A 14,869-nucleotide genomic window follows, 5' to 3' on the forward strand; every position below is an offset into this window, starting at 1 on the left:
CGCCCATAACTATCAATAGATTGAAAGCAGTGACTGGACTTGGAGCTGACCTTGCACTCTCCACAAACTAAGATTGAAAGACAACAACTTGACTTGGAGTTGAACTTGACTTGGAGCTGATGGGTCCTAGAAAAACAAAATGTTCCCCTTCCCCAATTCCCCAACACTGTTCCCTTCCCCAATTCCCCAATAAAATCTTTTAAAAAATAAAAAATAAAACAATAAAAATAAACATTTGCAGATATGAACTGCATAAATCATAGAGCTCTTGGCTTCACTGTCTCCCAATATTATTTTCTATCCTAATTATAATTAAACCTGCATCATCTTAGTGATGAAAATATATTCCTGATCAAATAAAATGCATAGAGAAGCTCTTGGTTGTTTTTGTGTGTTTTGCATGTTGTAAGTTGCATGTACTTAGGAATATGTGTGTGGGTATCTGTGTATGTATTTGAAGCAGATATAAGGCTTATACTTTTCCCATATTTTTTGTTCCCTGCACTTCTCTACCCTGTCTCCAAACCACCTCACCCAGCCTAGCAAAGAAAAGGTGCCTTGTAGATACTAATAAAAGCTCTTTGCCTGATTGGTTCTCCCCATCCCCCAACCAGAAGAAAATAGCCTTGATGTTGATTTTAAAGTATTTTCTAATTCAATGTGTTTGAACTCTGGCTGGGGAAAAGTAGGAACATGAATAGTTGAGCCAACCAATTAAAATCTTTGAGGTATCTCATAGAGCTAAATATATATTCCACACTTGTACCCAGGGAACCATTCCCTAGTGCTCATCACTTCCTTCCATATATATATATATATATATATATATATATATATATATATATATATTTTTTTTTTTTATTTTTTTTTTGGTCCATAGTAGACCACGCATTCCAGTATGAATCATATGGGCTTGCTTTTAGCAGTTAGTCAGGCCACCATCACTATCACCTCCACCACCACCTCTATCACTTCCATTATTACCACCACAATCACCACTGTCAGCAGAGGCAGCAGCAGAGCTATTATATTTATTGAGCATTAGCGGTGTGCCAGGCACTTAGCAAAATGCTTTACACATGATACCTTTTTAAAAATTGAGATACAGTTGACATGTAACATGGTGTATGTGTAAAGTATACATATTATCTTAATTACTCCCCAAAACTATCCTATGAGGTAAATACTATTACTGGCCTCTTCAATCAAGGGCTATAATTTCAAGTTCCATTCCAGATGAGAAATAAGCAACATCTATTATTGCTTTACTTGTCTATTTTTCACAGATAATGTGGTTGGATTGAACAGAGTATGGACTCTGGGGTCAGATAAACCTGAGTTCGTATCTCGGCATACAAAACTAAGTGATGTTGAGCTCATGACTCTATGGAAGTGATCTTCCATTTCATTATATGTAAAAAAGAAGACTTATGATATTCAAATGGAAAGGTAGAGCAAAGTATATTATAAATACAAGATGTCCACCTCGTTATGCATAGTCCCATCATTAAAATAGTCAAAAAGCATTCTTCAACGACCTTTCTTAAGTGATTAAATAGATATTATCCCTAATTTCTGGATGGGAACAGGGTGTATGTGTGATCAACTTTTTGAAATCACATGTAATTTATTTGAAAGTAATAAGTTGCTGACCTTTTACTAAGAAATAAAAGTTTAATGTCCCTTATAGGCAAATGTCAATTAAACACAACTGTGTACTAATTTGGGTCCAGTAACTTATGGAGAATGGCTAAAATCATAATAAAAATAATGTAGTGAATTTTGATATGGACATTTTTTTTTTAAGATTTTATTGGGGAATTGGGGGAGGGAACAGCATTGGAGAATTGAGAAGGGGAACAGACAAGTTGCTGTTCTTTTGTTCTTCAGTCTAGTTGTGGAGGACGTCGCTTCACTAGCCCATGTTGGTGTTGTGATCATTGCGCTCTTCCCAGCTGAGACAGATTGGCCGCCAGCCATTGGATGGCCGCTCATGATGGCCCACAGCAGCTCGCGATGGCTGCCGGCTGCCAGCCACTTATAGCAGCCCACTGCAGCCCCACTACAGCCCCACGGCAGCCCAGCTCCAGGTGCAGCCATTGTTCACCATCTTAGCTGTAGAGGGCGAAGCATCACTGGCCCATGTGGGAACCAAACCGGGGGCCCTGCTGCTCAGAGCTCGAACTCCCAAACCAACTCTTAACCAATGAGCCACTCGGCCAACCCTGGTTTGGACATTTTTGAGTTGAAGTAAAATAATTCTTTTTTCTTTATGTTTTAATTAATATTTTAAGTTTAATATTATTTATGTATTTATTTATTTATTTAAAAATTTTTATTGGGGAATTGGAGAGGGGAACAGTGTTGGGGAGTTGGGGAAGAAGAACATTGTGTTTTTCCAGGACCCAACAGCTCCAAGTCAAGTTGTTGTCCTTCAATCTTAGTTGTGGAGGGTGCAGCTCAGCTCCAAGTCCAGTAGCCACTTTTAATCTAGTTGCGGGGAGGCGCAGCCCACCATCCCATGCGAGAGTCAACCCAGCAACCGTGTTGCACTCTGAGCCATCTGGCTGCCTATTGGCAGCTCGCAGCTTCTCAGCTCAAGGTGCCGTGTTCAATCTTAGTCGTGGGGTGGGAGGAGGGTGTTGCAGCCCACCATCCCATATGGGTGTCGAACCAGCAACCTTGCTTCTAAGAGCACATGCTCTCACCAGCTCAGTGGCAGCTCAGCACAGGAGCAGCTCATTGGCCCATGTGAGAATCAAACTGGAAACCCTGTTGCTTAGAGCTTACGCTCTTAACCAACTGAGCCACTCAGCCAGCCCCCAGTATTATTTATTTTAAAATAAATATTACATTTGTATGATTCTTTCTCAAAAAGTACAAAAGGATATATAGTGGAAAACCTCCTTCTCACCAAGTCCCCAGCACCTCAGTTCCTAAAGGCTACCAATGCTGTGAGTTTTGTATGTACCTCTCCAGAGGTATGTATAGCATATATAATCACATTTGTATAGTTTTCTCCTTTGCTCCCCTTTTAAAACAAATGTTAGCATTCTTTACTTTAATCTTTTCACTTAACAATGCATCGTAGAGCTTCTTTCATTCTGGGTTTGTATAATTTTGCCATGACATACAAATCATATGTGTTGGATAAATTTCAATGTGCATTTGTAATTTTGATATACATTACCAAATTGTTCTTCATAGGGATTGTATAAATATGCATTATTTGCATCAATGTATGAGAGTGATTCTTTCCCCTACACCTTTGCCAACAGAGTGGATAATTAGATTTAAAATTTTTTGATTCGATAGTTAAGACGTAGTCTCAGTATAGTTAAATTCGTATTAGTCTTATTTTTAGTATTACTATTAGCATTTTAAAGATGCTTAATAGTTGCTTATAGTTTTTTGTGTATTAACTATTTTTTCTATTCTTTGCCCATTTTTAAATTGTGCTCTTGATCTTTTTCCTTATTGATTTGTAGAAAATTTTAATTTAAAACAAATTATCCCTGTGTGTGGGATTTGAGTTGCAAATACTTTAGCCCACTTTGTTGTTTGTCTTTTTTCTTTGCCTATGATAATTTTTGCCATGACTAATTTTTAAAAGTTAATATAGTTAATTTTATCAATGTTTTCTTCTATGGCTTCCAGGTCTTTTATGTTATACACAGAATGACTTTTCCTGTTTTAAATTTATTTAAGAAAACTCTCTCCAATATTTTTCTTCTGCTTCCTTTTAAGATTATCAACCACCTTGGTCATTGTAAGACAAATTCAATATTATACTCTCATAGTGATGACACTTGTACCTTCCTTTTTTTTATCCATTAACTTGATTGCATTATCAATGAAAATTAGAAGAATAAAAATAAATTTGGCTTCATGAACAATATTTTTAAACAAAATATAAATAATCCAGCATTTTAAAAATACCAATAATTTAGTTCCACGCATGAAGTTCTTTTGGGAAATGTTCTCTATACCTAAAATTAGAGTTTGGAAGGGTCTTACAATTTCTAATATCAGAAATTTGCAGTATAACATGATAGCAATTCATGCCCCTTTGTTTTCAAAACTATGCATACTGGTTTGGTATTACAGTTTGAAGTATATTGTGTTACTTGGTGCTAAATTTTAACTCTGATAATAGAATTTTGGTGATTTAGAATGGAAGAAAATAATATTTAAAAGACATTTATGTTTGCTTATTGACTTTTTTTTCTGATAATATATTTGGCTTTTGAGACTTGATGAGGAAAATGGTAGAATCCTAATAGGAAACTGATTTAAAGATCATTCTCATTCCTCTGTATACCTCTTAGGGGATTAAGAAATGATATATGACCTCTCATCTCTCAAACTTTAATTCCTTTAAGATCTTTCTTTCTATCACAAGCTTTATGAAGCATGTTTTAAATTGAGATGCCAAAGGCAGCATAGAAAACTTTAAGGGAAAAATGAAATTAAAGTTTTTTACCCTAAAGACTGACCCAGTCCTGAATGAGCCAATTGCATATATTTAGTCCTCCTTACATTAGGAATATTGTGATTTAAATATCCTATCCTTGAATGTGTTCTCATGTGAGTTCACATCCTAATTTCCAGTGTAAAAGCATTATTTGAAGATGCATTTGCAGGAAGCATTCAGTGACTCCAGTTCTTTCTCAAGACATGTCATCCACTTTGGTAGTGCTTAAAATAAAGTACTCAGATAGAAGGTAAGTTGAAACAGACAAGAAGCAATATAATACAAAATGTTATGAGTAAAGTGTGTTACTCAGATCCTTCTAAAATACATTTCTCCCTTTATTTTGAAGGCCACAGTATAGGCAGCTTCGCTAATGGAACCCGTCTTTTCCTTTGATCATCAATAGGGTGATCTTTTAGGGGAAACTAAGTCCCAGCTCAGATGACAGTTTTAGAGGCTGACATGAAAGAGAGTAGGATTGTTTAATTATTTGCTTTCTGAAAACATGTCTTTTTTAAACCTGTCTTTTCTCCCTTTAAATTAATAAGTCTTTGGCTGAAACCGTAAGAAGGAACTCTATCATATCTTTGCAGATCGAGGAGGGAAGGATTCATCTTTTATCCCCCCCCTCAGGGCAGTGTGCAGGATCTGCTTGTATGTGTCAGCTACAGCCTGTTGGTTCTGAGTGACAGGTTTTAGTCAAATGAGAACCAAAAATAAGTGTAATGTCAGTGCATTTATTTAATCTCATAAGGTTTGGGAAGAGCGTAGTGAGTAGCTTGGCATATTGTAGATGCTCAATAAATGCTCACAATAATCAAATAGGGATGCATGAAGGGCAAACATTTGGAATGTGCTAGGCAGGCTTCAGCAACAGCTTTCCATTTTCTCTGTGTGTGTCTATACCTACACTAGAGAGGGGTAAAATGAATTATGACAGTTAGCTAGCTATGTGCTGTCCAATAGGTAACCATTAGCCAAGTGTGGCTGTTGAGCCCTTGGGATATGGCTACTCTGAATTGAGATGGGCAGTAAATGTAAAATACACACTGGATTTTGGAGATTTAGTATTTAAAAAGGAATGCAAAAGAATCTCATTAATATTTATATTGACTACATGTTGAATAATTTTTTATATATTGGGGTTAAATGAAATACATTAATATTCACCTGTTCTTACTTTTTAAAATGTGACTAGTAGAAAATTCTAAGTTACCTATGTGACTCTCATTATATTTTTATTGGACAGCACTGGTCTAGACTTTAGAGATAATTCAAGCAATGAAATATTTCTGTTTTAAGGGGCAAATTGTTTATAAGCTATTCAAGAATATAATATTCACCCCTTACCTGGGCTGGCACTGAGGGGGCTGGGGCGGGGGAAGGCCTGTGGGCTCTGGAATACCTCTGCTTCCTACCATTGGACCAATCAGAATTGACTCTCAAGAGGGGGCTGGATGCCCTGGGAGCCCAACGCAGAAGTAGGATGGGCCTTGGGCCGGGCCTGAGCGCTTACCAGAAGGTAGGGACTGGGTTTCGTTAACCCTAGGTCTTCCCGCCAGTTCTACTCAGTAGGCCCACATCGTAGAGAAACTTCCCAGAAGCCATAACTGTAAGAGGAACGTGAAGCCAGGATCAATAGGAAAACTTCCAGGATAAGACCCGCCTTCACAGCCTGCCCATTCGTTCACTAAGCTCAGACCCCATAGCCCCCGTGGCAAGTCCCAGCTGTGATTATTTGAGAGCCCTTAGAAGGGGTTCTCCCTCACGTAAAAGAGTAGCGAGGACGGGCGGTGACTTAGGAATCACTTTCTCTGCCTCTACTTCCAATCAATCCTCTGTTCCCGCCTCCGCACCCCCAGGGGCCTGCTTTTGGCACAGGTGACCATTTACTCTCAGCCGCGGAGCTTTGTTTCCCAGCAGCTCTAAAAGGGAAAGGAGAAGGGGAAGAAAAACTCCTGCAGTCCTCGAGGTCCTGCCCCTACCCATAGCTATTTAATTTCCTCCCTCCATCTCTCACTTCTTAGGTTCCTACTGGGTCAGAGGTAAAGGCGGGATAGCTGGATTCCCGAGTGAACCGCCTTCAAGTCTGCCTTGGCGGTGCCGGGCTCTCAGGAAGGCGAATCCTGGAGTGAGCAGAGCTCGGAAAAGGGGAGTGTAAGGGGTTGGTCTCTTTCTCCCCCGGAATGTCCGCCAGGGATCAGGGCCGGGGGAAATAGCCTTAGCTTTGGGAAAGGCCAGAGAGCGGAGTCCCAGGTCTTTGAAATGGGGGGAGGAGGAGAGGTAAGGACCTAGCAGGCGGTCTATGCCATCCCTTTTCTTCCCTTTCCTCCTGGGATCTCAGGGACAATTTGAGATGCGCAAGATTAAATTCTGAGAGAAGGTTTGCAATACTTTAGCCAAAGGTAACTGTCACCCAAAGACAGCTTTTACTGTGCCTGCTCCCCAAAAGACATTCAATAATCTTTTCATTGTTGTTTCTGAGACAGAAATTATTTCCCGCCCCAGAATGAAACTGAAATCCCATCCTCAAGGCTGCGTGCAAATCTGTGCTCTTGGTCTGGGTAGGGATGGAGAACAGGGCACGCGCAGGCACAGGAAGGCTCTTTACGGAGACCAATGGCTGATTGTACACCCGCCACACCCTCGATAGTCACTCAGGCTTTAGGATCTTAGGAGACAGAATGGCTTGGTTTCCACTCGCCGGACACCGTAAGCTCTCACTAGGAGGACCGTGGATGTCGGCAGTGTGGACTTCGCCCTAAGGCCTCTTCAGGAGTCTCCTCCGTCTCCCTCTAGCCCTGCGGGAGACGACTGAACGAGACCAGGGCTGAGGTCTTCAAGAACGACTCCTGGAAGTCTACTGTTTTCCTTCTCCGTGGCCGTCTGCTCTCGGGCTTTCAGTTCTGTTATAAACTTAAAACAAAAAACACATTTCAGACTCCAGAACAAAGCGTTCTGACTTCGATTAGATTCCTACTTGCCAAGATCTTATTTTTAAAGTTATTTCCCTCCTTTCTCTCACTTTCCTCACCTGTTTACCATTTTTACCAGGTCATCCGTATGGAATACAACGCTCCCACTTCCTGCAGCACTGTAGTTTGGGGCCTAATTGATTCTGGTAATTAATTTGTTCTACCTGCTAGATCACATGAAAATTCTACCCCTGCGCCCAAGGATTAGCACTTGGCTTTCTAACACCTTCTCTAATTATCTAATAGCATGGGTTGTGCGGACTCAGTCTCTATTGAAACACTTTTACTGTTAGCAGTAGTGATTGGAATTGTGATGACGACTAGATTTCAACAAATTAGAGCTTAAAAATGGGGAGATGGAAGAGAAGTGGCTTCTTTTAATTTCCCTGAATTTAACATCAATAATTAGAGCAATTTTTGGAGATGCGAGCTGAAATTATCCCTGCTGTGCTGTAGATGATCACCTTAATTTTAACAAATTGACTCAAGCGAAATAAATGTGACAGATTAGAAAAAGACAAACGGGGGAGGGGGGAGATTGAGAGTGAGGGAAATGAAAAAGAAAGGTTGGGAAAGAGAATGGGAGACAAAAACCTAGTACAATTATTTGGGGTAGGGAACTAGAGTTGAAAGGGGGAGTATAGCAGAAATAGCAAGTCATGTGAATGGAATGAGGAAGAGGTAATAGATATTTGAGAGGAGGTGGAGGTTGGCATTAAGAGATAGCTCTGGACATATTTACACAGACAATATTGCTTGACTCATGTAGACGTAACTTTCCTCTCCTCACCTCCTATAACTGAGGTAAAGAATGTTCTGATCATCACATTTTATTTATTTATCTCAACAATCCAGTTATCCCTCAGCCATCAACTTAAGGTGGACCCTTTTTCTCATTTGTCCCCTTCTCTTTTTGCTATAATTTCTTTAAAGCTTTTTTTTCTTCATTTCTTTAAAGTTTTAAAACCCAAAACAAGTGCCTCATCCTTATCGCTCTGGAGCCCTTTAAATGTCTTTTGCTCTCTAAAAATAAGTTTGCCGGAGCACAGAGACTTTCTTTATAGCTTTCTTTAAAATCAGCTGGGAGCAAAGCAGCTCCTGCAGTGGCGGCGCAGAAACTGAGGTCGGGAAACCTGGTAGGAGCAAGAACCCGGTTCCCTGGGCTCTCCCCTGGTCTGGCCAGTCGTAGTCAGCACCGAGAACAGCTCCCCGCCCCGCCCCGAGCCCACCGCACCCTCCCCTCCGCCGCTGGCAGCCTTGCCATTGGCTCTTTTGGCTCCCCTCTCCAAGCTGCCAATTCTCCTACGCTTAGACCCAGCCTACCCAGGAGCTTGTTTTCTCGCCTCTCCAGCTCCCGGGGTAGCCCAGGCCGAGAAAAGAGCCGCGGGGACCCGAGCCTCGCAGGGTGGTTGTCAGCTCTCGACCAGGCTTGCTGAGACGCTGCCTGCTTCCTACACTTCGCCCCCTGCCCTCGCCCTGTGGCAGGCGCTGGGCTCAAGATGAATCTCAACTTCACCTCCCCTCTACACCCGGCGTCTTCTCAGAGGCCCACGTCCTTCTTCATCGAGGACATCCTGCTGCACAAGCCCAAGCCGCTAAGGGAGGTGGCCCCCGACCATTTTGCCAGCTCTCTGGCCTCCCGGGTGCCTCTGCTAGACTATGGCTACCCCCTCATGCCCACACCCACCCTCCTGGCTCCTCACCCCCATCACCCTCTGCATAAGGGAGACCACCACCACCCTTATTTCCTCACCACCTCGGGTAAGTAACAGGGGCTTCAGGGTTTGGGGAGTGAGAGAACAGGTCTTTCAACGGAGACCCTAAGCCTGTGATTGAGCCTCGGAAAGGCCCAAAGCTGGCTCAGCCTGGCTTGGCGGCCTCCTTCCTTAAGTAACAGTGTAAGGTTGGGGATATGGCTGAAAACACTGCTGAGTTTCTTTGAGTCATGTCAACCTTTGGGGATAACTCGTGCTCACTCTGCACTCTTTGCAATGGAGGAAACGTCCTTAACCAAGAGGTGGCTGGAGGTTTTGACGGTATTCTTGGAGGGCAGTGCTCAGCCTCCTTCCTCATGGTCTTCCTGGCCACTTAGGTCCAGCTCTCAGTCCCAATTCCATGCCTCTCCCCGCTCTGAAGGAGACTCCTGACCACTTCCCTCCACCCCCACCCCCATTGGACAGAACTCAACTTTGCAGCTCAGAAGCTCAAAAGACTCCAACGGGGCCAGCTTTCTCCTCCCAGGTGCTGAGCATTGGCCAACCATACTGTGGGGGCGTAGAAATAAAGGAGGGTTTGGGATAGTCTGAGGACTGAAGGTTTGGTCTGGCCCGAATAAGGGAGAAAGGATAAGAAAAAATAAAAAGGAGGGAGGGAAGAATGCGGCTCCTGTTTAACCCTCTTTACCCAACCTCTAGTATTTAACTCACAATCGTGGGCTCGGCTGCCCTCTCTGCCCCAGTTGCCGGAGTCGGTGGAAACCCGCACACCAAAGTATTTTGACTTGACAGGCATGTCAAGGAGCAGGGACCAGCAAAGTCTGGTTGGGACAGGGAGATGTGGGAAAAACACAGATTTTTTTTCCTGCCTCTCTCTGAAAGGCCACATTCACACTTTCTTCTCAGGCATTTTATTCCAGCTAGAAGAGAATAATTCGTTGAGTTCAGGTGCAGAGCGAAGCCAGAAAAACAACCCTGGTTCCCGCGGGGCTGTGGAAAGACATGAGACAGTGTGTGAAATGTGGGCGCAAAAGCTAAAAGAGTTTTCGAAGCGGGAAAACCCAGACGCTGGGGCACTGAGTTGGAAGGGCAATTATAAAGCCGACGTCGAAGTCCGAATCTCGGCCTTGGTTTCAGCGTCCAGCCAGCAGCAGTCTCTCTGGGACTGTACCCATGTTTCCCCCAATTAGCAGTGGCCAAAGCCCGCGGTGCTGAGACTGCTTGCTTTTTGTTTTTGTTGCCCCCCCACCCCCCTCGTGATTGGCCGATATTAGTATCTGTGGCCGTTGGCCTGCTTGATGCTTCTCCGACACAGTAAAGCCTGCAAGGGTCAGAAAAACACACACACACACAGTCTCCTCGTCCCGCCGCGGAAAAGCGCTTCCAATCCTTCTGCTTGGGGTCGGAGGGAAAGAATGAGAAGAGTGACGAGCAGATTAGAGAGCTGGGTACCCCCTGTGCCCCGCAATCTGATAAGAAAACGTGCGAGGCGGGAATCGCCCCTCCGTTCTCGCTACGGAGCCTCTTTGGATGAGAGTTTTGTGTTCCCGTAGGCTGCAGCCGGGAACATGGGGGCGGCTCGGGGGAAGAGAAAGGTGTTTTTCAGTGAGGTTGTGAGGCAAGATCACCTCTACACTTCTGCTAGCCCCAGAACCACACTAAGCGTCGTCAGGGGTCTGGAAGGATGCGGGTGGGGTGGCGTGGGGTGGTGGGAGAGAACTCTTAGACCGTCCGACGTTTGCAAGACAACTTCGGGGGGAGCAACAGAGGACTGGGCGCTAGCAAACGCTACGGGAAGTGTCTCTAAGAAGACATCTTTTAAGGCTTCGGATCTATTTTATAAAATGTTTTCCCGTTTTACCTACTGCTTATTGTTTGTATTTCTAGATGGCCTTCCTGATAAACATCTCCAAGCGCTATTCTTGTGCTCTTTTTTTTCCCTCCGGTGCCCTGCGATTCCTGGGAGAAGGGCTCGAGAAGCTTTGGGGCGAGGAGGGGACTGTGGCGACAAGAGGCGTCAGGGAGGCGCGGGGGACAGAGGCGGGGAGTGGAGCGGGGTTGCTAGGACGTGACACAGCTCTGCCCACTAGGCTACTCTTCCTTCCGCAGGGGTGCCGGTCCCAGCGCTGTTTCCGCACCCGCAGCACGCGGAGCTGCCTGGGAAGCACTGCCGCCGCCGCAAAGCGCGCACGGTGTTCTCCGACTCGCAGCTGTCTGGCCTGGAGAAGAGATTCGAAATCCAGCGCTACCTGTCCACGCCAGAGCGGGTGGAGCTGGCCACGGCTCTCAGCCTGTCCGAGACGCAGGTGGGCCTGACCGGAGGAAGGGCCTGATCTCTGTCTGCTCCAAGCTCCTCTCCCCTCAACTGCTCACCCCTTCCGGGCCCGTTGCGGAGTTCTTGAGTGGGAATGACCCCGCACCCCTTGATTCTAGGCGTCTCCAAAGATCCTTAGCCAAAGTACCAACACTTCCAACCGCATGTCAGACTTCCGGGGAAAAAAATTCTCTCCAGCGGGCTCTGGACATGGAGAAAAAACTCCTCTAGTGATTCTGATGATCGCTCCCTGTTTGAGAACTGTCATTTCTATGCCTTTCCCACTCCTCTTCGATCAAGGCAAGAACCCGTGTCAGACATAGAATAAGAGATCAGACGGGGTCTTGTTCTGAGAGGAGCCCATACAAGGAGATTTTTTTCCTTCGTATTTTAATCTCTCACAGGTGCAAGTCTTTATATCCATACCCCCCCCCATTATAATTTAAGTTTCTCCCTATTGCCCTGTCCTGAATGGAAGAACCGTTTCTCTTCCTCCAGAATCTGTTCTCCTGCAACCTCAAAACTCCTTCCTCCACTCCTTCTCCATCTTCTATGTACGTGGAGACCCACCTTGCTGTGAAACCGTTAGCCCTGCCGGGCCCCAGGAATTTGCTCTCTGATGAGAATCAGCAGGTTTGATTCTCGTTGTCCTGTCCAGCACCAGGTATTTAGATGTCATAATAATAGGAACGTAAAGTTGAACGTAAAGGAGACATCCACGCATCACTCGTTGTTAGTAATTCTAATTAATAACAGGATTGGTATTTACTAACCACACCATTTTGATTCTCACCGTTATTTCCGGACAATTACTCCTGGGATCCTTAGGATGTTTGACTCTCATTCAACCTCAACTGATAACCTGTGAAGAGTGAGGTGTGACTTAACCCAATGGTGAGACTATCACAGCTCTTGAGTAAATAATTCACCAATGGATTGCGGTCCATTTTCCTAAACCACAGCAATCGCTCAGATCTTAGCTCAGTAATTATGGGTCTGAAGGAATGACGTCGGCTTTTTTTCTCTCCCCGAAATCAGGTGAAAACGTGGTTTCAGAACCGGCGGATGAAGCATAAAAAGCAGCTGAGGAAAACTCAAGACGAGCCCAAAGCACCGGATGGGCCCGAGAGCCTTGAGGGCAGCCCCCGCGGCTCAGAACCCGCACCCATGGAGGCTCGGCTGGGTCTGCCCGCCGGCCCTTTCGTGCTGACCGAGCCGGAGGACGAGGTGGACATTGGGGACGAGGGGGAGCTAGGCTCAGAGCCGCAAGTGCTCTGAACAGCCAGGCTGGGCGAGGCAAGGAAGAGACCGTGGGGGCGGGCGCGGTTCCCTCCCGGACCTGAAGACTGGGGCGGGCCTCCGAAATCCGCTCCTGGAAGACAAGCAAAACACACCTGTCTGCTCTCCAACCCGTGCCGAAACGGCGGGGTTGCTGCTCCACCTTTCCTCCTCACTACCCCCCACCCCATCCTTCTCCTCCTCCTCCTCCTCCTCCTCCTCTACCAGTCCGCGACTCCCCCGACCGGGGACCGTGAGCACTGAGGCAGTTCTTCCCCGTGCCATCAGCGGCGCAAACTGGACCTTGGGCTCTCGGCTCTCTTAATTCCGTGGAGGCCGTTTTCTCCTCCGGGATCGCAGCTCCCCTGGGCCCTCACCTCTCAGCCACCTGTTCCCAGCTCTGCTGTCCAGATTCCGCAGCCTCTCCAACCTGACCCTTTGCCCTTCCTTGGGCAGACCGATTGGCTGCATGTAAGGGGTCGAGTGTCTGGGCCTTCTGCTCTGCGGGGACCCAGGCAGAGCCAGGACCTGATCCTTAATATGTCCATGCCGGGAGAGACGCGCGCGCTGCTGGTGTCTAACCTCCTCCCATCGGTCCGCTTACCCCCATCTCTAACTCGAAGTGATTCCCTTCTCAGAGCGGCTCTTCCGTCCCCTCCCGTCACTGCTCAAGAGCTAGCGGTTCTGCCTCCTGGCACCCTTCCTGAGCTGGTGGTCCCCGGCACCGGAGCCCTTTACGCTCCCGCTCACCTCTACCCCTGACCCCGGGTCCCATACTCAGCGGCACCTGAGCGTGGCAAGCAACTTGGGCAGAAAAAAACCCCACCGAACAATTTCTGCTTCCCGACCTTGTTGCGCGCCCATCCCGCAACTCTTCCAAGTCCCACGGCCTACTGACATTTTAAAAGTGAGTGTTCCTCGGGTTGTGTGTGGAAATGCTCATTCTCATTGCATTTTAAAGGAAGGTGGAGTTTTTAGCAAGACTGAGGCTCAAAGGAAAGACGCGTCCCCTTTCCGGCGTGCACCTGTTTAGGGGCTACGGAGGTTGGGCAGGAATCTGATGGGCTCTGAGCGTGGCCCCTCTCTCTTTCCCCTGGGAGGTCTTCTATTCTCCTCCCCGGGTTGCAGTCTCTTTAGATAATAAAGGGCTCGCGGACAAAACTGGGAAAGAACACGAGTTTCTGGGAACCTTTTGTTACCGCGGCCCCCTACGCAGGCCCTTCCGGCTCAGGCAGTTTCCTGTTCTCGGTGAGAATGAACAAGGCTAGCTCGACCTTTCCTTAACAGATCCCGTCTACCCCCACCCCGATTTTTCCGTTTTTAATCGTTTAATAGTCTTGAGTTGCACCTATACGGAACAGGTCACCACAAATATTTTTGACTATGAAATGCTAAAGAGGCAGAGCTCTCTTGATAAGTTTGAAATTATACTAACGAATTACGTGATGATACTACATACCCAGTACACTTATAAAGTATAACAGCGGAGCCAGAGGCGACCTCAGCTTCCGTCCGATCTTCCCTTCGCTCTGCTTGTGTATTTCGGTTAGTGAGCCCAGGAAGGCTGGAAAAGAATGAGTGGCTAGGTGGAGTCCTGACCCTTGGGTTCAAATGACGAATAATAATTACAGGCACACCTGGGAGATTTTGCGGTTAGGTTCCAGACCACTCTAATAAAGCGAGCACGGCAATAAAGCCAGAGGTGATGTTTTTGCTAGTGGAGGGTCTTGTCTTTAGTTTGTAAAAAAACGCAACACCTCTTAAGAGCAATAACATGAGGTAGGCCTGTATATAGACAACAGCGGTGTGAGCTCGGGTTGCAATTAAATTTTTTTTTGGTTCCTCATGTCTCTAATAAGAGGATGAATCCTAAAGATCCTTCTAGATCTAAATTCTATGATTCCATGAATGTAGGAATAGGATTTTGTTTGTTTTTTTACAGTAGGCTTATTTAGGGATACATTAACTTAAGCAAAGCTAAGTGTCAGAGTGAGAACTTTATCCAATCTACATCATTTAGGAGGCAAAGCTATTGCTTTAAAAGCATAAGCATTGTATAGCTGTTTGGGTTTTCCAAAGCGCTCTTTATCAATCAAGAATCTTGTGAGTCACC

At 45.6% G+C, this 14,869-nt stretch overlaps 1 protein-coding gene across 1 annotated transcript; it reads left to right on the forward strand.

Moving 5' to 3' along the window:
- Nucleotides 1–8,948: 8,948 nt before the first annotated feature.
- On the forward strand, nt 8,949–12,756 carry BSX (brain specific homeobox). Its single transcript, XM_019633441.1, has 3 exons — nt 8,949–9,210; nt 11,274–11,470; nt 12,517–12,756. Exons 1-3 carry the CDS (start codon nt 8,949–8,951, stop codon nt 12,754–12,756), a joined length of 699 nt encoding a protein of 232 aa, XP_019488986.1.
- Nucleotides 12,757–14,869: the final 2,113 nt, after the last annotated feature.

The sequence above is a fragment of the Hipposideros armiger genome, unplaced genomic scaffold (genome assembly GCF_001890085.2).
Source record: "Hipposideros armiger isolate ML-2016 unplaced genomic scaffold, ASM189008v1 scaffold_1313, whole genome shotgun sequence".
Taxonomy (NCBI): Eukaryota; Metazoa; Chordata; class Mammalia; order Chiroptera; family Hipposideridae; genus Hipposideros; species Hipposideros armiger.